At 44.9% G+C, this 24,153-nt stretch overlaps 1 protein-coding gene across 3 annotated transcripts in view; it reads right to left on the reverse strand.

The window, feature by feature from the left end:
• Positions 1-3,244: 3,244 nt before the first annotated feature.
• Positions 3,245-24,153, reverse strand: part of BCAT1 (branched chain amino acid transaminase 1) — a 109,767-nt gene continuing 88,858 nt past the window's right edge. For 2 of the 3 annotated variants that reach the window (XM_084809167.1, XM_084809166.1), the window contains 3 exons: positions 21,072-21,212; positions 19,477-19,551; positions 8,991-15,452 (listed from right to left, as the gene is read on the reverse strand). In XM_084809167.1, the coding sequence (XP_084665293.1) occupies positions 15,411-15,452; positions 19,477-19,551; positions 21,072-21,212 (258 nt within the window). In that variant the 3' untranslated portion in view covers positions 8,991-15,410. Of the gene's footprint in view, positions 3,495-8,990; positions 15,453-19,476; positions 19,552-21,071; positions 21,213-24,153 lie in introns of those variants that run through there. The other variant, XM_084809165.1, reaches the window with a different exon arrangement.

A 24,153-nucleotide genomic window follows, 5' to 3' on the forward strand; every position in this document is an offset into this window, starting at 1 on the left:
CTTGCTCTGCTTTAGTCACCAACCTTCCATAAGATCTACTTTTATACTCCCGTTTTGGATGCATAACAACACATAATATCAGATTCAGCCACTAAGGACAAATATTTATGCACAGGACTCAACTCTCTCACTTGCCCCTCTTGCTGTAGCAAGGCTCTGGCATCACTGGAGATGAAGAAGGCAGGGGGATGGTCCCAGCCCCAAACATGGGCATCCTCTTGTCTCTGAGCTTATCAGGTGCTTGAAGTTCCAACAGCCAGACAGGCGCAGAAGTAGAGAAAGCCAGCATGCCTCTGTCATTCCTCACAGGCTCTGAGCTGGAGGGAAATATTGGAGGCTTCTCTCTGAGCCTTCCAGGTGGTTGGAGCTACAACAATCCCACACCAACACCAAACTGGAGAGGGATGGCATTTCAAAGACTCAACATGAGGTCAGGGATAAGACCTACCCTTTGGGGCAGGGTCAAGTTCTGGCAATTATGATTTTGGGGTTGGCCACTAAGGCCAACCAGCCCTGCAGACAAAGGGCTGGGATAGGGGTTTTCTCCCTGCTGTGGTAGCTTTCTATTCCTGGTGTTTTGTTTTGTTTTGTTTTGTTTTAATGGGGAGAAGCATTAAACACTAGAGTCTTCCACCTGCAGTCTGACATGGTACAGCCCATTCTACCATGAAGGGCTGGTATTGGCAGGACTGACTGGGGTTGACACCTGCCCTGCCTCCCCACCCCCCAACCCATGAAGGGTGGTAAGTCTGGGAAGCTGCCATTTTAAATTTCCCACAATGCCCTGAAGCACAGCATACAGTGTTGCTCTGGGGCATTGTGGGTAATTAAAATGGCATTCTCCATACAGCATTTTGGGAAATTTAACAGCAGCTTCCCAGCTGCCTGCCTACTGCCACCACATAAACCCATGGCTTGAGGAGGGCGGGGGCAGGTTCTCTAATGTAGGAGGAGTGATCCTTCCCCCTGAAGCCAACTCTGCTACCACATTCTCCTGAGTGCATAAACTAGGCAATGGTGTGCTTCAGTTGAAGATGTTGCCAAGAGTGACAGAAATCATTAATATACTAAAATAATACATCATAAATAACAAATGCATTCAGCAATGTTAATGTCATACCAGGCCACAAAACAGGTGTCCATTAAACTGTTTTATTGGAGACAGGACAACACTGCATAATTACAGATATGATTTGGAAAGTGCAACCGGCAGTGTGTGTTTCTATTGCCAGCACAATACAATTATCACAGCTCTTTTAGACGTACAAATATAAAGGGTTTCTTTCTATGCCAGATGGTTTCTGTGCAACGACCCCGTTAGGGATATTTAATTGTACTTCTCCAAAACTTTTTAAAAGAAGAATTAGGTAGAGTTTCCTTTCCTTTACCCAACTATTTCTCTCAACCATCTGTTTCTTTATGATTTTTATATGTTCATCACTTCATCAAAATGCCCTGTTAACTTAAACATTTATAAAAGCAGGGAGCCTCTTAAAGAGCTGTATTTCTTTGTCTGCTTTTTCTTCTTCTGTGGGATACCAAGAATGTCTGGAGTGCCTCTGTAATGCATCTGCAAACTAGATGAATCAAAGGAACACTTCTCAAACTTTTTGTATTACTGGCTTGATTACTCCATTGCATCAGCTCCGCCATAGCAGAAGAAAGAGCCATGAAGTCCACATCGTACCTCTGAGCTATCCTGATGGTTCGCCAGCATAAAAGCCAGTGTGTACTGCTGGTTGGAATGCTGGCCATATTGGGCCAGGGAGACACATTTTCAAAGCATGGCATGGCTAACAGAGATCATCCAGGGCCAAACTACACATACTTGGTTCACAACTCACACTAAACCAGGGGTGCAGAACCTCTTTCAGCCCAAAGACTAAATTCCATTTGGGAGAAGCTCTCAGGGGCCACATTCCAGCAGTGGGCAGGCATGAAGGCAAAGGAGGTGGGTCCAAGGGGGTGCAGCCAAAAACACCAGCATATTTTAGCCTGAAGCTCTTACCGCATAGGAGAGGCATGCACAAAAGCTGGGGAAACCACCCAAAGATCAGCAGTCAGGGGAAGGCGGCATGGCCATTCGGGGAACCCTGGAAGGCCATATTAAGACCCCAGGAGGGCTGGATTTAGATGCTGCACCCCTGTACTAAGCTATAGTTCCACATGAAGCACTCATGTGGGAACATAAGAATGTAAGAGGAGCCAAGCCAGATCAGACCAAGGGTCCATGTAGTTCACACAGTGGCCAACCAGCTGTCGACTGGGAACCCAAAAGCAGAAAACAAGCACAATGGCACCCTCCCACCCATATTCCCCAGCAACTGGTGTACATAGGCTCACTGCCTCTGGTACTAAAGCTAGCACACAGCCATCAGGACTAGTAGACCCTGATAGCCTTTTCCTCCCGGAATTTGTCCAACCCCCTTTTAAAGCCATCTGAATTGGTGGCCGTAACGACATCCTGTGGTAGCTAATTCCATAGTTTAACTATGCACTGTGTGAAGAAGCCCTTCCTTTTATCTGCCCTGAACCTCCCACGTCCTTTTATCTATCCTGAACCTCCAATCACCTTCATGGGATGACCCCATTGGGTTCTAGTATTTTGAGAGAGTGAGTGAGAGAGAGAGAGAGAGAGAGAGAGAGAGAGATTTCCCTATCCACGTTCTCCACACCACGCATAATTTTGTAGACCTCTATCATGTCTCCCCTTACCCTCCTTTTACCAAGCTAAACTATCCCAGCTGTTGTACTCTTTTCTCACAGGGGAGATGCTCCAGCCCCTTGACCATTTTAGGTGCCTTTTAGTTGAACCACAGCGAGTGTTGGGCTCACACACTCCCCTCTCCTCCTGTACAACCAGGAGAGCATCTGAAGCTTTTGCTTCTCTTTTCAGTAATCCGCAGCTTCACATTTCATCTGAACCAGGGAACATGGTTTAACACAAATTCTGGTCAGAAGCTATGATGTGAAGTTAGCTTGCTTTGCAACTGACCACTGTCAAGACAGGGGAGCATACAAGCCTGAGAGGCTCGCTGCAGCTTGTGCAAGTCATGCTTAACCATGGTTTAGTGCAGGGGTAGGCAACCTGTAGGCCAAAACATCAGGAGGGCCACAACTCCCATCAGCCCTAGCCAGCATAGCCAAGGGTAGGGGTTCATGTGAGGCATAGGCCAAAACATATGGAGGGCCACAAGCTGCCCATCCCTGGTTTAGTGTGGTGAATATTACAACATGTCACTTGCAATTGTGTGAATCTTTTTTTAAAAAAAATGTAAATAAGCCAGGGCTATGGTGGCATAGACAACCCAATGGCAGTTATTATGCTAGCACATACATCAGTCTGCATTGAACTCCCTTGAATTTGAGATCTTCAGCGGTGACTGGGCACTAGGTTCCTTTTGCCATCTGAAGTCAGCTATGAAGGGATAAGGAACAGGGCTTTCTCAGTTCTGGCTTCCTCCCATTGGAATGTCCTGCCCAGGGAAGCGTGACTATTAGCAAAAGTAGAAAAAAATGCTGAAGGTCTTTCCAGAAAGGTGAGGAATGGTGAATCAAAATCTAATTCATTCTACATTCCAGTGCAGCTATACTAACTGAACTGACTGAAGCAAAGAAGCAGCCCACATGGGTCTGAGTTGACAGTACCCTTGCCAGGAAAACCACACAGTTGGGCCTTTCCCTGGCACATAAATACTCTTGGTCCAAACCATATGGGTAGTGTTCAATAGAAGCTGCTACCCATAAAGCCATCTGGCTTCCCAGCAGTAGACAAGCTACCCAAACAACAAATGAACAATGTCTAGCCATGTGTCAGGCAGATAACCTAACTAAAAATCAGTCTTTGGGGATATAACATTGAACTATGGTTTAGCATTATGTGCACATGATAGCATGATGTTCAGGCTTTTAGGCTCCCCTCTCCTACTCTGTTGCAGTTGGAAGACTGGAAGCCTCCACCTTCGCTTTAAAAACTAACCAAAGTTCCTCATTATGTCTGATCTCCAAGGAAACTGTAGTTAGTTCAAACAAGCCAGGATGAAATCATGGTTTATGATTCTCGCTTGTTTACTAACCATAGGTTAAATTAACCAGAATCCCCCTGTGTGTGTACATAACAGAGTGGATAAAAACTGATGCTTTAAAAAATTAAAAATTAAAAAAGGATTTTAAAGGTATCTATTTCTTAAATGTTATAAGATACTACATTTCTCTCTAACGTAAAATCTCAGTGGAACTTAATTCTGAGGAAACATGTATAGGATTATGCTGTTAACCTCAAACTGCCATAGGTGCTGGTCATAACAAAGATCCTACATGGGAATATTTTAAACACGTTCCCTCTATAGGTAAAAAAGGAAAGCATGCAAACTATATACAGTGATACAAAGAGATGCAAAGCCTGCTTATAAGAATGAAATAGTGTAACTAATACTCTACTTAGTTGTAAATTAACATGGCTTTGTGGTCAGATCTGCACCATTGTTCAGGAAATATCCAAAATGTTTCAGTGGGAAACTTGATTTAAATCAATGATTTAAACTGACCTTTTTTTCTTGCTGATTTAAATTAGAGCTGTGTGCAAAGGGCCTCTCAAAATTCTCCAGCCTATTTGTGAGCAGAGAATTTGGGAGGACAATTTCACCGAATTTCTCCTAGAGGGGGAGAAACCCTCCAACCATTTCTCACAGATAGGGCTCCCTGTTGGCAGGCGTTGTAGCACAGATTCTTTCTTTTGTCCTCAGGGTTTATGGTTTACTGCTCTGCTTCTGTAGGTGGCAACATCATCAACTGTGTTGAGGCTTCCATTTTTCTGAGGCAGAATTTTGAATTTCTTCTGGTGGTATTTTTGAGTTTACCTAAGCACTGAGAGGTGGCCGAGGGTGTTGTGTGTGTTTTCTCTCTCTGTTACACATCTTTCCACTGCTCTGCAGCCTCCCAGGCCACCTGCACTTTCTGAACTGAAAAAGCCCCATGGGAGGAACTGCCTCATGACGTCTTCCTCATGATGGCTCTAACTGAAGTGCGGGAAGCTGTGGAGGCTATGGGCTGCCACAGAGATTATTGTACAATGACAGACAGGACACTCACACACACCTCTCAGCCACCTCATAAGTAAGGGAAGCACAAGAACCCCAAACCCAACCCATGAGAATTTCCCCAAAATTTCTCCTCCTTTGAATTTCTTTTCGAAAGCAATTTCTTTTCTATCAAATTGAATGAGAATGGTTGGGTAAAAAGGGGGAGAATTTTTTGGCACAGCACTAATTTAAATCATTCAAATTGTCTTGATTTAAATCAATCCATAGTGGTACATAACGAGGAACTCTGTCTAGTTTAAAAGTAGAAGTGAATGTTTCTGATCTCTTCCCCCCAGCCACATAGAGGGGAGGGGAGAAGGACTGTATGAGCATGATGCATGTAGCACTCAACCAGTTTGCAGGGCTGTAGTAGCTCAGCAACAGAGCACATGAGTTGCATGCAAAAGGTCCCAGGTTCAATCCCTGGCATTTCCAGGTAGGGCTGGGAAAACGCCTGCCTGAAACCCTGAACAGCTGCTGCCAATCTGTAGGCAATACTAAGCTAAATGGACCAATGGCCTCTCTTGGTGAAAAGCAGCTTCTTATGTTACATCTGAACAGGGCCAATGTGAATGACAGATTTGCCAGGAAAGGTGACTAGCTTACAGTCCAAGCCACCATTCCTATTGTGACTTTTCAGATCCCTGAGAAATCTGCAAGCCCACAGCTGCCCTCAGGCATTATCTTAAGAAGTTATTTCCTACTGAGCTGTTGGAAATAAACCTCCGTGGAAGCGCATCACTAAAAATAACAAAGAATGAAGCCAGGAGAAAAGATACACACACACACACAGAGGAATTGATCATTATCGTCTAGAGTCCCACCGCTTGCAAATCGTACACATGCACATGCATACACGCTCGTGAGAGGGCTGAATCGCATTTGATCAACCCAATTAAACATTAAATAATTGCAGCCAATTATGCAAATATCACACAACAATATTAATTTGTTGATTTCTTCTTTGAACAGCCCCAAACGTTCCTAATGTTAGCCTATCTTACGTGTTAAACGACCAATTAGCACGACCATAACTAAGCGATGAGGAATGGATAATTGCCTAGTTATGATGTACCATCCCCTTGCTATGTTAATCCACCACAATTAAACAAATAGTGCACAGGGGAAGAAAAGATGCACAGATGTTCTTTTACAATCCATTATTAGCGTGGGGAATTGTGCAGTTTCTGCTTAAGCAGGAAAGGGCGAGGGAACAATAGAACCTAATATCTCAAACTGTGTTATTGTCATTTATATAGAAATCGATTTATTACAAGAATTGGTATCTGAAAAACTCCACATATTTTAAGCTATACAGAGCTCTCCAGCAGGTTTCACTGGAAAAGGACCATAGCTCAGTACATGGGTTGCATTCAGAAGGTCCCAGGTTCAATCCCAGTTAAAAGTACAGCAGGTAGCAAGGCTGGGAAAGACCTGTGCTTAAGACCTGGAAAGCTGTTATCAGAAAGAAGGGATCACACTGGGCTCAATGGTCTGATTTAACATAAGGCAGATTCGTGTGCTCAACATCTGTATATCTTCCTGCCACCTGCAGTGATGTGGAAATGGCCTACAGAGCACGGAGACCACCTCTGCCAGTGGAAGCGATCCTCTACCTTTGCCAAATATCCGAAAATCGGACCAAGGCTCCAGCTAGTCCAGCATTCTGTTCACACAGTAGCAAACCGGCTGTCTATGGGAAACCCACAAGTAGGGCATGAGTGCAACAGCACCCTCCCGGTTGTGGTTTTCAGCAAATGGTGTACATAGGGACACTGCCTCTGATAGTGCAGGTAGCATATGGTCATCAGGACTAGTAGCCACTGATAGCCTTCTCGTCTATGAATTTGTCTGATCACCTTTTTAAGCCATTCAGATTGGTGGCCATAACTAAATCTTGTGTTAGCAAATTCCACAGTTTAACTATGTGCTGTGGGAAGTCCTTCCTTTTATCTGTTCTGAATTTCCCACCAATCAGCTTCATGGGATGACCCCAGGCTAGTATGACAGTCTTCATATCCACTTCCTTCAGAGGGTCAGAGCAATCCCTTCCCCCACCTCACCACAAAAGCTGGATTAGAGTTGTGTATACAGCATTTTAGCTTCCTAATCTTCTAGCTCTGGTGTTTTAAATCTGCATTTGAAATCTCTGCATTGCTGCTAGGTTTTATTCTGGTTGTACTGTTACATTGTGGTTTTAAGCTTTCGTATTTTATATTGTTTTATGCTGCGCTCTGTGGTTTTAATTTTTGTGAACTGCCCAGAGAGCTTCGGCTGTTGGGCAGTATAGAAATGAAATACATAAAAGAAGAGTATACACTGGGGCTAAGGGAACAGGGGACAGCAGTATTTTGACATGAGCTGAAGCACACACAACTCATTGAACCCAAGCAGTCAGCAGCACGCTAGGGAAACCCATTGTCACATCTTGAGAGCTCTCCAGCAATGGTGTTGTGGTAAATGTTGGAAGTGCAGGGGGCACATCATGACACCCCCATAGTCACACTCCATCCATAGAATACTGCAACCACACTACTGACCAGGGCCAGTTATAAGGAACATGGGAGTCCCTTGTTGCAACAGCCTCGGTGGCTATGAGTCTGTTTTCAGGTCCAAATCAAAGTGGTAGTTATGGTCTATAAAACCCCAAACGACCTGGGACCAGGCTATTTCAAAGACAGCATTCTCCCATATGAGCCTGCCCAGGGTTTAGGTTCTTCGGGAGAGGCCTTTCTCTTTGTCCTGCCATGACAAAGAAACACTTCTGCTGGAACTTGTGTTGACTTTCCAAGGGTCCCCTCACCCACCAGGATCAAAACAGAGAGGACAGAAATCTCCTCTTTCTGTCCTCTCTCTTCACACTTCCGAACCCCTCTTCACAGGGCCTCCACTTGTAGGCATATAATAATGGAAACCGAGGTAGATATAAAGGTATCTTCCCAACAGGTAGAGCAATGCAAATGGCTACATAAGTTATCTTCCCAACAGGTAGAGCAATGCAAATGGCTATGGCTGCTTTCCTAAATCCTCTTATTATTGAAAACCATAGAATATACATCCATCCATAGGGCTGGGCTGTCATTCACAGAATGGGAAACAAAGACCTTGAAACAACATCCATTTGGGGACTGAGTTTAAAAAAAGAAAATGGGCTGATGAAGCTATTCTGCTGCTTGATAAAAAAGTCATTTCCATTGCTGTTCCTGTTTGGTTGGTGCCTTTAAGTCAACACACTCTTCCATTAGGAAAGACAGTATGGTGTAGTGCTTAGAGCAGCCTTCCCCAACCAGTTACCCTAAAGATGATGCCCTTCAATAGTCACACTGACTGGAGATGATGGGAGTTGTAGTCCCACACACCTAGAGGGCACCAGGTTGGGGAAAGTCTGGTTTAGGGCACAATCCAAGGCATGTTTAGACAGAAAGAAGTACTACAACACCCAGCAACCCTCAGTCAGCATAAATTGTAGGACTTTTTCTGTTTAAACATGCATAAAATTGCCCTTTAGAGTGTCAAAGTAGGACCGGGGAGTCTTGGGTTTGAATCCCCACTCATCCGTGAAGCTCACCTTCGGCTAGTCACTCGATCCCAGTCCAGCCTTGCCACACAGGGTTGTTGCAAGAATAAAATGAAGGAGAGAACCATGTACCTGACCAAGGAAAGGCAGGATGCAAGTGTGATGGATGAATTATTATCCCCGACAAAGAGTTTGGTATATATTGAAGGTCAATGGACTTTCACATATTAACCCTTCCAGTACTTCTATACTTGACTACTGAGGACATCTTGTGACTCATGCTGCTTAAGTGTGGCCCATCTGGTGGACTTTATTGTTACTCGTGGATTTCCTTTTTTCTTGCTTGTGGAAACATTTGTGCTGTTGTGCAAACAGAGAGAAATTAGACAAGAGAAGGTACAGTTTTTATTTATTTTTTTCATAGGATTGTCACGCAATATCAAAATACTCTGCTGGTTTGAGTGTGATCTGATAACCTCCTTTACATTTAAGAAAAGACCATTGAAAAACCAGGACAGTAAGCAATCACAGTCTGAAAAACAAGCACACCTCAAACGGGTTGTACAAATTTACACAGACAATTCCAGGGCATGAAACACTCCTGTATCACATTGCAAAGACACAACAGTGCACTCAGGTTAAACTCTATGGCCCCAGAGCAAAGAGGTAAGGAATCCATGCATGCACACAACTCTTCTGGACCTTGCTTCCCCACATGGACCTGTAAACTGCTTGTGTTTAAAAGCAGCTTGGAAGTTTGGTGAAAAAAGGCTGAAGAGGGAACAGATGAGAGTTCTGGGGTGCATGCACAGATCTTGTAGGTGCACGCCTGAGGATCACAACCAATGTGCTAACTATGTTCAGTAAAATAGACAAGTAGCTGTTTAGAACAATGCTGTTATCTTGGCTACATACTATGAGAGTTGCAGCTTTTTATACTGAGCAAAATATGTTTCTAGTGTGTATAAGGACCACTTCTTGTGATGGATACAGGTTGCTCATGACATCTGAAGAGGTTATATGCAACCTACAAAGCTTCTCCCCAATGAAAAACTACATTAGAGTTACAACATTTCTTTATCATGGATTCCCCTTCTGCATTACCAGTGCACCCGGGCATTTCCTAAAGAAATGCAAGGATGCACTGGTAACACAGAAGGAGAAAAAGATGCAGCTTAAATTAATGTTGCTGCAAAGTGCACATGCTCCGATTCCAGAATTAAATTTTAGAAATTCTCCAGTGATGCTGGAACTAAGGAAGCATGGAGTATAGGGGCAGACCAAAATTCTGAAACCATTAAAGAACAGAACAGGGAGAATCTGCTTACAGGAATGGACAAATCTGTCCATTCTGATTTCACTCCATTTTTCATTTTTCCAACTTATGTTACTTTTGTCTCGTATGTTTGCATCAGTTTGCAGATCTTTTGTAAGTCTGCATATATATTCATACACATTCGTATGTGCAGTTCTCCTAATATACACATTCTTGTATGCAATTTCCCCTAATACAATGTATTTTTGTATGATATCTTCACTAATATACATATTTTTGTGCACCTTCCCCCTAATATATTCATTTTTGTATGCATTTTTAAACTGGAGAAGTGCACTGCAATATTTGGGAAACTTCAAATATCAGTTTATGTATTGTTTTGGGAAGTGCAAATTAGGTCAGTTCACTTCAAAATGTGAATGAAATGAATTTCTCCCCCATCCCTATTTAGATCTACAGAGTGGCAGGATAATTGTTCAAATTATTCCACATGTTTTTAACAGATTTTTTTTTAAAGATGTTATTTCGGGAGGAGCAATTCTAGGATGCATAATGAGATTACTCCATTTGTGCTTTGTTGTGTGTTAGATGACATGGGGCAGTATTCAACGACAGCCCTATGTAAACTAAGCCCATTAACTTCAATGGGTCTACTCTGTGTAGCAGTACCATTGGAGACTATCTAGTATTCTCAAGCACTGTGGAACTGGTTCAACAACAGGAAGCCTAAGAGGAGTGCTGCAAAAGGCCAGCAATGAGAGTTTCTGCTTATACCAGCCACCTCTTACAGTGGACCAAGCTAATTCATTCCAACATATCCCTAATAAGAAGAGTTGGCTACTCCTTACACCAGAGGTGGGCAACTTGTAGCCCTTCAGCTGTTTTGGCCTACAACTCCCATCAGCCCAAGCCAGCACAGCCAATGGTGAGGGGTCATGGGAGTTATAGGGCAAAACTTCTGCAGGGCCACACATTGTCCACCCTTTCCTTACACCGTCTACGCATAAGGGCCTCCTTGTATGTTCCACAGAGAAAGAAAATGTCAGGGCCTCATGCTTCCTCTCCCCAAGCTTCCAGATGCTGAGCAAAACTCAGTGGATCTTCCCCCTTCATACGAGACCCAGAGGCATGGGGAAGGAAGAGAAAGCCACACCTGCAAAGTGGCCCTGCATTCCAATTCGTAAGCTGAATCCTCATCAAGTATCTGGAGTAACAGGAGTGCACTTGAGGTAGCTTTGCCTTGCTACCAAGAATCAATTCATCCTTCTTGGTAAATCTCCTCAATGGTACTCCAAACTTTCCCAGCTCACACAAGAACAACACAATCTGAAGCAACTCAGTGGCCCACACTGATATCAGACATCTCCGCTTAATGTGTCAGTCATTCTACATCAACTACTTTGACCCTTCATATTACAACATATATACAATAACCATTCAACAGTATTCCTTCAGTCATCCTCAGTGGAGAGCAGGATACAAAGGCAATCCGATTTAATGAACACCGTGTGAACCTCAGAGGTTCCACCAAGTTCCACAGAAGTGTGGCGAAACCAATGGCTCTTGTTCCCTGAGAACCTGGGATGGGCTCTTCTTAACACAACTTCATTCCAGCGTGGCAAAAGCGCTGCCTCTCGGACTAAGAGCGAGCCTTTATCATCCCCACTCAGGAACTAACGTCCCTTTCCCCTCAAGCTATTTAACACTGCCATCTCTCCTACAGAACAGAATTCTCCTTTTCTGTGGGCTGGGAAGCGGGGCCTAGTGGAAAAGTACGCCCACCTCACGAGTGGCACCAACAATGATAAATACTTTGCAGGAAGACAAGACAGTCTTCCTAGGAATCTCTGTATTTCATTTACGCCCTCTCATGAGGCTCATGGACTCAAACCTGGGGAGGAGGTATTCAAAATACTTGCAAACCACTGAGCAGGAGCTCACTTGGGATAAGTTGTTCAAGAACATGTATTAAGGAGTCTTCAGCAGTGGCAAATCAGAGGTTTGCACATCTAGACCACCACCACACACCTCAGGTAAAAACTATTTCCTTCCAACTCTGTCACAGGCGGAGAATTTCATAAGTGTGACAGATTTGCTTGAGAGAACATATCCTAGGCTGGAACTACACATTTAGTGGCACCCGTGGGGGGCTGAGAGCCTGAGCTGCCAATTCCCCCCTGCAAAGCGGCAGGGGAGGTGACATAATGAAGAACCAGTAAGTCCCTCTCTTGCCCAATTATTCCCCTGTCTGTCACTTCCCCCTGCAATCCCCCCCTCACACACACACAACTGATTTCTCCCCTTGAGGGAGCAAATAAGTGTGTGGGAGCACTGACTGAGAAAAAAGTAGCCAGGGGAAAGAAGTTGCAGGGGGAAAGTAACGACTGAGCAAAGCACATGCCTCCACCCTCTTCTGATCCACTGTAAATCGCCTCCCCGCCTGCCATTCTGCAGTAGAACCGGGGTTCTCACATCCTGTCTTTGCCAAATATATCGAATATATAGTTTTGGTCTTAGCGAGGTGAATTTTTTAATGTGGACATGCTCTCTCTCTCTTCAGTTATGATAGTGGCCTCATTCAAGTAACCCCTCTATTCGATGTCAAAATCATGGTGCCTCTCATTTAATACCGTGGCCACTAGTCTAATGAGAGGGGAGATGGGAACCCCACATACCACTGGCTAGCAATACTTGGAATAAAACTGAACAATGACTGTAGCACAACGTACAAGAAGTGGCAAGAAGAAGAAATACACGGTGCTACTTCTACCATAAGTGGCACAACGGTTTGTGCTTAACGTGCGTATTCTAAACAGAACACTGCTTGGCACTATCAGCTTCAACTAGTCTTCAATAAAGTGACATAAAAACTTATGGAACTGAAATCTGTCTAGAAGTCCCTTGCTGAGCAACCTAGAGCAAGATGCCACAGTATGGCTGGTTCTCCCTATGAAGAGATTTGGGCCTATCCAGGTTTGCATTTGTGTAAAAAACAATAATGTGTGAAGTGATATCATTGCTGACACTGTTGACAGGATTTTCACAGTTGAGATGCAAGGGGTGTGTGAGGGAAGTCCCACTGCAACTATGGGAATAGCTGCCAGCGGGATCCTGGACTTATAACTAACAGCTGAGCAATCTAATCCAATGGATACATTTATGAGCTGATCAAAATGTACTTGGTACAGAAAAAAGTACTTGGTACAGTCCAGTTGGGAGTGTATCACTTCAGGATTCAGGTAGGAGATTATGTGTCTGGCTGAATGCCCCCAGGCATCCAAAAGCTCTTGCACATGTAAAGCTAGCATCTCAGGAAGAAGACAGTGCTACAAGTTTCTCGAACTTTCCTTATTTAAGTAAGTGCAGACATATGGTGGAATTTAAACATGTAATCTCATCCCTACCCCACCCCACATTCTGAAGTAGTAAAGTCTGAGAAACACTGTGCCATGTGCTTTCTCTGAAAATTCTACGTGGCTACAAAGCCTGAAGGAATGGAGGTTGACAGGAGAGATGCTGAGCGTATTCCTCGGTATTTAGCAAATCATCACTTAGAGGTAGGCTCTGTTAGAAAAGTGATAAGAGTTAAAAACAATTCCCCAAATTTCACCCTCCCTAATAAAATACTTATTAGTTCCCAAAGTTCTGCATTAGTGCAATAGCAAAACAGAGAAGAGTTCTCTACACTATTTCATTGGCTATCTTACCAGCATAATCCACTTGTTGCCCCATGAGGCTACAATAATGTTAACTCAATAAATATCTGGCCGGTGGAATTTGAGAGTGCTGAATACTGTAGTAAGTAACCTCTTTGGCAAGAGATGCCTTAAAGCTATTTCAAAAAGGGGCAAACCAAGAGCTAAAAATCTTATTTAATAGATGGCAAAACTCACACAGGATGAAGGATAAGAGCAACCAAAGCAATTAGTTGCAGAGTCAGGAAAATGGGCAAAACTGGAGAGATTTGGGGGAAAGGAGAAAGGCATTAAAGAAAGGGAAGAGACAGTGCAAGAACAATGGGGTGTAAATAATATCACATCCCCTCTAGCCCTCTGCAGTATACATTTAATAGATCTCTAAAGGCCAATTAAACATCTGGGATGTGGGCAACATGATCCAGATCAGGGTGGGCAGAAGGTAGATAGGGATCTACTAGTAGATCCCTGGATCCCTTTGCAGGAGATGGACAAGCATTTCTGACTCAATTGTTTTAACAATGGCAACAATTAAATGGCTTTTTAATTCTAAATTAGAATCCCTGATTTGTAGTAACTCACAACGTATATGCAGGTCAGCACACTGTATGACTCAAGGGAAGCAGAAGGTAATTGGTTTTGCCCCCTGAGCCACCATTTTGCTCTCCCCTGCCATTACTTTGCAACCAGCTCTGGTTGGTGGACCTTGGGGTTCTACTAAAGAAAATCAAAGATGATCCTGCAAGCCTGATGTCTGTCCACACCTGGTTTAGATGTTCTTCCATATCTTAGAATGCAGGTAGCACCTTATTGGTTCTGGCAGTAGACGAAGGCAGTATCCAAGCCGACTGGATAGCTCTTCAATAGACTTCTGCAGTGAAATAGGTGGCAAGTGGAACTAGATTGTGTGATGGAGATGCAATGAATGATGAGCCTCCACAGCCAATGCCTCGAGAAGCCAGCTATGTAAAAGCTACATAGAAATGGATCATCTAAAGGGGTTTAAAAATGTGATGGACCATGTAATCACCAGACATCTGGCCACTCCTCCAAAATCGACCTTGCTCAAAATGTGAGGGATGGCAAAGCCATTGTTTAATGGAACCCCCCTCCCCTCAGACAACCTACTTCCACAAACTACTCTACAATGTGGCAATGGTGGAAACCATTTAGCAGTGAGAAAAAAACAGGAATCTGAATCCACCCACGGCATGGTGTCCCCACGTACCACAGGAGACTCCAATCCTTTAGAAAGGCTATGTGATGTGGCCTCAGTGATCAAAGCATAAGTAGGAAACATAATAAAGAGATCTAGGAGAAATGTCCCACAAAAATGATCAGAGAAAGCAGGAGAAATAAATATCTTAAGATAAGTAAAGTGTTATCTTCCAAAGTTGGAAATGAAAGGAAGACTCAGAGATAGCAAAAGGTTTCTCTGAATCACTTGGCAATTGTGTTGCATGTAACACCCTGGTCTGTGGTTAAAAATAAAGGGTACTTGGCTTGCACTGAAGAGCAGTTGAAGAACTTTTTAACACACCTGTCAACTGTACCAAGGACACAAGGGACACCAAGGAATCCGTTAGGAAAGTGTCTATTGCTTACATCTAGCACCTCTACCAGAAGACAGGTTTCTAATTCTAGAGCAAAATCACAGTAGAAAATCAACATGATTGTGTTCACACTCCCCGGCATGTGAAGACAATCACACTCCCCAGCTCAGGAACAAAGTGATAACACAGAGACTATTCTACGCAGAGCTACGGCAAAACTGTTCAGGTGCTACTTCGGTCTGCCTTGTAGTGTTGCCCGAAGGTCCAAACCTTCCCTGCCTTTCATGCTCATGACACCACGACTGTCCACTCGCTGTCTTCTCTTCCATACTGCAACAGAAGCAAAGAGCATTATGAGGGCCAGTCTGGTGCAGTGGTTAGAGCGCCAGTTTAAGACTGGGGAGATCCACATTCAAACTGTCATTCCACTATGAAGCTCACTGACTGACCTTTTCCTTGAACAGGATATTGTATTTGTTTATTTACTTCTAAAATATATTTGTCGCCCCATGGGCAAAAGCTCTCAGAACAATGTACACTGAAAATGAAAATAAAATCTCAAATTCACGTGAAAAACAAACAGCCCACAAAAAACAGTTAAAAGCAGCAATCAATTAAAAGCAATGGAGGCAAAAACAGGCATCAGAACCCCAACCCCATGAAAATATAAAGAGAAAAATATGTAGAAAATACAGAGGATTAAGAGTCTGACAGAATAAAAAGTCTCCGCCTGGGGCCGAAACAGTAAAAAAGTAGGCACCAGGTGGATGCCCCGTAGTCTCCACTAGGCAGATGGTATTAGAACATGGATACTAGTGCTGTGCTGAAATTTCTCCCAGATTTTTTTTTTACCATTCTCATTCAATTTGATAGAAAAGAAATTGCTTTCGAAAAGAAATTCAAAGGAGGAGAAATTTTGAAAAAATTCTCATCAGTTGGGTTTCGGGTTCTTGTGCTTCCCTTACTTATGACATGGCCAAGGAGTGTGCATGAGTATCCTGTCTGTCATTGTACAATAATCTCTGTGGCAGCCTGTAGCCTCCTCGGCTTCCCGCACTTCAATTAGAGCCATCATGAGGAAGACGTCATGAGGCAGTTCCTTCCATGGGGCTTTTTCAGTTCAGAAAGTGCAGGTGGCCTGGGAGGCTGCAGAGCAGTGGAAAGATGTGTAACGGAGAGAAAACACACATAGCACCCTCGGCCACCTCGCAGTGATTAGGTGAGCTCAAAAATGCCAGCAAAAGAAATTCAAAATTCTGCCTCAGAAAAGTGGAAGCCTCAACACAGTTGATGCTGTTGCCACCTACAGAAGCAGTGCAATAAACCAAAAACCCTTCAGAAAAAAGAAAGAACCTGTGCTACAACTAGGGGTGTCAGAAAATTTCTCGCCGAAACTTCGGGGGGCCGAGTGCCGACGTATTCGGCCCCCCGAAGTAGTTTCGGGGAGAAATTCTCCCCCCCCGCCCCCTGTCCCCCCCCCCGGGATGGGACTTACCTTTCCCGAATGTCGCTCCTGGTGGGGGGTCGCAGCGGCGGTTCGGCAGGGCTTCGACAGGGGCACGGGCAGGGGCGGCAGCCGGTCTTTCGACCGGCTGCCGCCGCCGCCATTCCAAGAAAAGTTAAAAAAAAAAAAACGCCCCCGTGATAGGCTACGTGACGATTAACGTAGCCTATCATGGCTAGATCTGCAAAATCAGCCGTAATAGGCTATGTAAATCGTCACATAGCCTATCACGGGTGACTTAAAAAAAAAAAAGCGCATACGGCTAATGGCGGCCCCCATAGGGAGCCGCCATTCGCGTTCCTTATTTGGTCGCTGTAGTCTACGTAAATCTTACGTAGACTACAGCGAAAATAAGGGCAACGCTATTTGCATTGCCCTTATTTTCGCCGTAGTCTACGTAAAGATTTACACAGACTACAGCGACCAAATAAGGAACGCGAATGGCGGCTCCCTATGGGGGCTGCCATTTGCGTACGCGCTTTTTTTTTTTTTTAAGTCACCCGTGATAGGCTACGTGACGATTAACGTACCTATCACAGCTGACTTTGCAGATCTAGCAGTGATAGGCTACGTTAATCGTCACATAGCCTACCACGGGGCGTTTTTTGTTTTTGTTTTACTTTTCTGTTGAAGTTCGCGGCCGGGGAGATGGGGCGCTTCTCCCCGGCCTAAATTTCGGCTGGGGGCGAGGCGGGAAGCCTCCCCCCCGGCCTGAATTTCAGCCGGGCGAGGCGGGAAGACACCCCCGCTTGCATGAACTTCGGGGGGAAAAAGGCGAAGTGCCTCCCCCCCACCGCGAAAAAAGCTGCAGGACAAGCTCAGTCCCTTTCGTACATCCCTAGCTACAACTAGGGGTGGACGAAACTCACCTGTCCTCGAAGTTTTTCACGGTGGGGGGGAGGCGCTTCGCTGCTCCCCCCGCGAAGTTCAGGCCGGGGGGGAGGCTTCCCGCCTCGCCCGGCCGAAATTGAGGCCGGGGAGGAGGCGCCTCGCCTTGCCCGGCTGCGAACTCAAAAGTTTTTTTAAAAAAAATAAACGCCCCCGTGATAGACTACGTGACGATTAACGTAGCCTATCACGGCTAGATCTGCAAAGTCAGCCGTGATAGGCTACGTAAATCGTCACGTAGCCTATCACGGGTGACTTTGAAAAAAAAAAAAAAGCGGGTACGCAAATGGTGGCCCCCATAGGGAGCCGCCATTCGCGTTCCTTATTTGGTCGCTGTAGTCTACGTAATCTTTACGTAGACTACAGCGACCAAATAAGGAACGCGAATGGCGGCTCCCTATGGGGGCCGCCATTTGCATACATGCTTTTTTTTTTTTAAAGTCACCCGTGATAGGCTACGTGACGATTAACGTAGCCTATCATGGCTGACTTTGCAGATCTAGCCGTGATAGGCTACGTAAATCGTCACGTAGCCTATCACAGGGGCGTTTTTTTGTGTTTTTTTACTTTTAATTTCGTGGCCGGGCAAGGCAAGGCGCCTCCTCCCTGGCCTGAATTTTGGCCGGGCAAGGCAGGAAGCCTCCCCCCCCCCCCCCCGGCCTGAACTTCACGGGGGGAGCAGCGAAGTGCCTCCCCCCCACTGCAAAAAGCTGCGAGACCAGGTAAGTGACTTTCGTGCACCCCTACTGTAACTAAGCCTTTAGGAGAAGTGTTTCAACTATTTTAGAATGAGGGGGGAAAGTGCACAAAAGCTGGGGAACCATTGGTGGTTGGGGAAAGGGCGTGGGGCCAGGGGAAAGGTCGTGGCCATCTAGGGAACCTTGGAGGGCCGGATTTGGCCCCCAGGACTGATGTCCCACCCCCTGTATTAGAGGATCTTGGATTGCTGGTGGCTCTTGGAGGCGCTGGGAAGCAGTGATGTAGAGTCTTCTCCCAGCCTTCTTGTTACTGTTGCCTTGCTCGACCAATGGTGGCCATGGAGACAAAAATGCACCAACCTCCAGCTTCTGTTGCAAGCAACAGGCACACGATGGGACACTGTATGGGCTTTTCTTACAGACTCAGAATCACCTTTAAATAGGGCCAAAGTCCTAAGCATCTTAAGAGAGGAACAATAAGCCAGGAGTCCTCAAAGGACCAAACACACACAGGGGAGGGAATCCTTCTTTGACAGAACCTCTATATCAAAATCTCCCTACAGATGGGAAGCTGTCGTGTCAGGATAGTTTCCTGCTATGCCTTCCCTCTGATATGACAGATTCCCACACGCAGAAGAAGTAGGGTATGTTAAAACAACTATCTCCAGTATCAGAGGCAGTAAGCCTATGTATACCAGTTGCTGGGGAGAATGGGCAGGAGGGAACTGCTCTACTCATGTCCTGCTTGTAGGTTTCCCAGCAACAGCTCGTTGGCCACTGTGTGAACAGAATGCTGGGCGAGATGGAGCCTTGGTCTGATCCAGCAGGGCTCTTCTTACGTTGCAACTCCACAAGTATGCATGTTGAGATCGTATGGGCCCATAAGAGGAGCCGTGCTGCATCAGACCAAAAACCTATCTAGTCCAGCATTCTGTTCCCACGGTGGCCAACCAGATATTTATGGGAAACCCATAAGGAGCACAACAGCGCCCTCCCACTCATGTTCACCAGCAACTGGCACTGAGAGGCACTGGAGATAATATCTAGCTATCAGGACTAGCAGACATTAATAGCTTCATCTTCCACAAATTTGTGGAATCCCCTTTTAAGGCCGTCCAAGTTGGTGGCCATCACGTTACGAACGGCATGTTTGAACTAGCAGCACTCCATGTATTCCACTTGGATCGGGATCCTGGAAAGGAATGGCGCTACTCAGCCAACTTTCTCTTGCACAGTTATCATTGAAAAGAAGGGAGACCCTTACTTGGATATCACTCAGCTGGTTCAGGAAACGGGTAGCTATTTGTGGTCCATTCTCCATGGTTGGAATATGCAAATTCTAAGAGGGGGAAAAGAGTGAAATTATATAAAGCTATTCAGAAAATGTCTAGTTCCTGTGGTCCATCAAAGGTGCAAAGGCTGAAAAACAAGGGAGAAAACAGTAATCAATCAGCAATAGAAAAGTGAAGTTCTCTGTCTCGCCCTGCTCCCTTTTAGACATGATGACTTCAAATTACGTTTATCGTCCTTTCATAAAAAACGTTTAAGGTCCATTACAACTGCAATATAGGCAGTTCCAAAAAGAAGCTGAGGATCGATTCTGGGACCTTCTGCATGCAAAGCACGTGCTCTGCCGCTAAGGTACAGCCACTGTAAGCTACAGTTAAAAAGGTAGCACATAATGGGAAAGACCCTTGCCTGCCTAAGACCCAGGAAAGATGCTGCCAGTCAGTGTTGGGTTAGATGGGCAAATAGGGTAGTATCCAATGTTAGTCTTACATAGAGTAGACCCATTGAAATGAATGGGATGTAAGTAAGTCATGACCAATTTAGGCCCTATTTGTTTCAATGAGTCTACTCTATGTAGGACTAACATTGGCTACTACCTATAGTCTGGCTTGGTATAAAGCAGCTTCCTATGTTTGTTTGTTTCATTCCTATACCACCCAATAGCCGAAGCCGGAGGCAATCCTAATTTTCCCAGAGACACGCCAGTTATTTACAAGCCTTCAATATACACAGTTCATCCCACAAGCTTCCAAGATCCATCATGCCTTGCAACTGGACAAAGTAGTTCCTGTGTCAAAGCTGCTTACCAGGAGCTCACAACTAGAGTCAAAAGAAAACTCTCCACAGCTATATCCAATAAGTTAGACCCTGCCCCACTGTGATTCAACAGCAACGTTGGATGGTGTTCCTGAAAGAATTCTTAAATATGTTATTTAGCCATGTTTCATGGCCATTATTAGTGGAAAGCTGAGGAACTTTGGTAATCCGTGACATTCTAATGAGATAAATAGGGCCCACTGGTCAAATATATAAGGTTAAGGGCACAATCCTATGCAGATAGGCGGCCGCCTCCAAACTTGGAGGCAACCGCCTATCCAATGCAGGGCAAGAGAAGCACAGAGGGGATCGTTCCCACCGTGCTTCTCCTGCCCTGCATTTCTGGCTAGTCAGCCAATTTCAGCTGTCTAGCTGCAGGAGGACGGAGCAGGGGAGGAAGCTGCCAGACAACACATAGGATGTGTCGTGTCGGCATTTCCACCCTCCTCGCCCTGGAACACCCCCTGGACCGCCCCGTTTTGGCTGTTCTGAGTGCCTCTTGTGAGTGCAGAGGACGGGGCTGTTAGTTCTCCACAAACTGATCTCAGAGTGCGGGCTGCAGGGTCGGTTCCTGGAAAACTGGATAACCTATGGCCGTCCAGCCACTGACTAGCAGCCATAGGATTGCTTCCTCCAACAGTGTTTTACTAGAGATCTTCCAAAGTTGCTTAAGGAATACCTTGATGGATGTCACTAAGAAATCTCCAGTGGTGGTAACAGCTTTACTTTGCTGCACAGTAGTTTTGTCCTCACCTTGCCCAGGTATAATATTGTAGAAACAGGACACACGACACAAGCTGTTCCAGCACCAAACATTTCTTTCACTCTGTTTTCCTTCAAGGCAGCTCTCAGATCACTCATGGTAATGTATCGCTCCGACACTTTAAATTCTCCCTGCAAAAGGTAGACAGACATAGAATGAAATTAAATTCCCATTTGCTTTGTTTGAAAAGCAAACAGTCTTCTTATATAGTCAAGCTACAGTTAAAGGGGCAAGCTACACAGTTGTTTATTTGTTAAATTTGTGTTCCACCTTTCCACCAAATGGTCCTCGAGGTGGCTAACAACAAAAACATACCAAGTAAAATACTGCCTGACCTTGGGCCAGTATCTATCTTGCAGCCCAACCTACTTCACAGGGTTGTTGTGAAGATAAAATGAGGGGGGAGGGAGGAAGCTCCTTGAAGAAAAGGTGGGATATAAATGTACTAAATAAATAATACCGAATAAAACATCAGCAAGTTGACTGTTTTATGCTCTGCTCTTCAACCATATTATCAGAGCAGTTTATACTAAAGAATTAAACACACCATAAAACAGATAAATACATAAAAAATAATAGCTAAATACATTAAAAACCCACAAATTATAAAAGCAGCATAAAAATAATATCAAAATAATCTGAGTAAAACAGATCAACAAATATTTAAATGCCTGGGAAAATATCAAGGTCTTCACCTGGCTTCAATGTGGACACCAGGTGAGCGTCTCCGTGGAAAGCATTCCAAAGCCAGGATGCCACCACTAAAAAGGCCTCAGATGTTGGGCAAACCCACAGAAGAGCCTCTGATGAGGATCTCAAGGCACATTATTAGACTGCAGCCATATGCAATAGAATGGGCAACTTGTGTCCTTCCAGATGTTTTGGCCTACAGCCCTCTACATCAGCTAGGACTGATGGGAGTTGTAAGCCAAAGTATCTTGAGGCCCATGAGTTGTTCACCACTGCACTGAATCCCTTAGCACCCTTAGCAGGAGTACTTTGTAGTGGTGAACAGGCAGGGCAGTATTTAACCCACCACCACCACCACACACACACACACACACACACACCACTAGCGTTTTGGGCCCATGTTTGCCTTGCATAATCTGGGACCCTACGGGGATAAAAGAAATTGAGGAGGGCGGGGAATTTTAAGGAGAAAGTGACTGGCAGGGGAAGGGTCACATACTCTTTTCCCCACTGCACAGCACCCCTTCTTCGGGTGTTTTGCAAAGAAGAACCCATCACGGCTTCTTTACACATGCTTGTACTGTAATGCATAGAATCATAGAATAGTAGGGTTGGAAGGGGCCTACAAGGCCATCGAGCTCAACCCCCTGCTCAATGCAGGAATCCAAGTCAGTCCACCCCTGACAGGTGGCTGTCCAGCCTCGTCTTGAATGCCTCCAGTGTGGGAGAGCCCACCACCTCCCTAGGGAATTGGTTCCATTGTCATATTTCTGGCTTCCTGTAACTTGAACCCATTCTTCCGTGTCCTGCACTCTGGGATGATCGAGAAGAGATCCTGGCCTTCCTCTCTGTGACAACCTTTCAAGGACTTGAAAAGGGCTATCATATCTCCCCTCAATCTTCCCTTCTCAAGGCTAAACATGCCCACTTCTTTCAGTCTCTCTTCATAAGGCTTTGTTTCCAGTCCCCTGATCATCTTTGTTGCCCTCCTCTGAACCCTCTCCAGTTTGTCTGCATCCTTCTTAAAGTGTGGTGCCCAGAACTGGACACAGTACTCCAGATGAGGCCTAACCAGTGCTGAGTACAGGGGAACTAGTACTTCCCAGGATTTGGAAGCTATGCTTCTATTAATGCAGCCCAAAATGGCATTTGTCTTTTTTGCAGCCACATCACATTGTTGGCTCATATTCAGCTTGTGATCTACAACAATTCCAAGATCTTTCTTGCTTGTAGTGTTGTTGAGCCACGTATCCCCCATCTTGTAACTGTGCACTTGGTTTCTTTTTCCTAGGTGCAGAACTTGGCATTTATCCCTATGAAATATCATTCTGTTGCTTTCTGCCCGGTGCTCCAGTCTATCAATATCACTTTGAATTTTGTTTCTGTCTTCCAAAGTATTAGCTATCCTGCCCAATTTTGTGTCATCTGCAAATTTGATCAGCATTCCCTGCACCTCCTCCTCCTCCAAGTCATTAATAACAATGTTGAAGAGCACTGTGCCCAGGCCTTAGTCACGCAGTAACCCGCTTGTTACCTCTCCCCAGTTTGAGAAGATCCCACTGATAAGCACTCTTTGAGTCCAATTCTGTAGCCAATTGTGGATCCACTGGATCGTTGTTTCATCTAGCCCACTTTGAGCTAGTTTGCTAATCAGGATATCATGGGGCACTTTGTCGAAAGCTTTGCTGAAGTTGAGGTATATTATGTCTACAGCATTCCCACAGTCCACAAGGGAGGTTACTTGATCAAAAAATTGTATCAGATTCATCTGGCAGGATTTGTTCTTGACATACTTCATCCTCCTCATCTGTTTATTTGTTTACTGCTTTTGCACAGTCAAACTGGGCTCAAAGAGGCTTACAGCAACGTCAGAAAAATGTGCGTAATACAATACAGTACCATTTCTAGATAATTCATTAACAATTACAAGTCCCAACAAAATTTAAATAGTCATATAAATAGGCTAAACAGCTCACAATAGATATACACTAAGATGGAACAGTCCACTAATAACTCATGCTAAGGCCTAACAAAAGAGAAATACAAAAAATTTAATCTAGATAGCAGGAACAAATCTCCTCTAAAGCGTAAATGTTATCCAGCCACAAGACTTAAACAACAGCCCACCCTGACAGTTTCAAGGCACCTTCAGCCTTTACAGTTGGAGTCAGTCAGGGCACAGCCTTCCCAGGCAAGGTGAAAGTAAGCCAGACAGACCAACAGGGACCAGGTCTTGCAGGACTCTCAGCTTGATAGAAGCTACTTTGCTTCTAAGCCAGAGGTAGGCAACCTATTTGGGCTGTCAGCACATTTGGCAATTTGATAAACTCTCCTGAGCACCACCACAAAATGGCTGCCATGGGAAGCGTGGCGAAGGATAAG

Source organism: Heloderma suspectum, chromosome 7 (assembly GCF_057233095.1).
Source record: "Heloderma suspectum isolate Gila_16-S chromosome 7, 16-S_ref, whole genome shotgun sequence".
In the NCBI taxonomy this organism is placed as follows: domain Eukaryota; kingdom Metazoa; phylum Chordata; class Lepidosauria; order Squamata; family Helodermatidae; genus Heloderma; species Heloderma suspectum.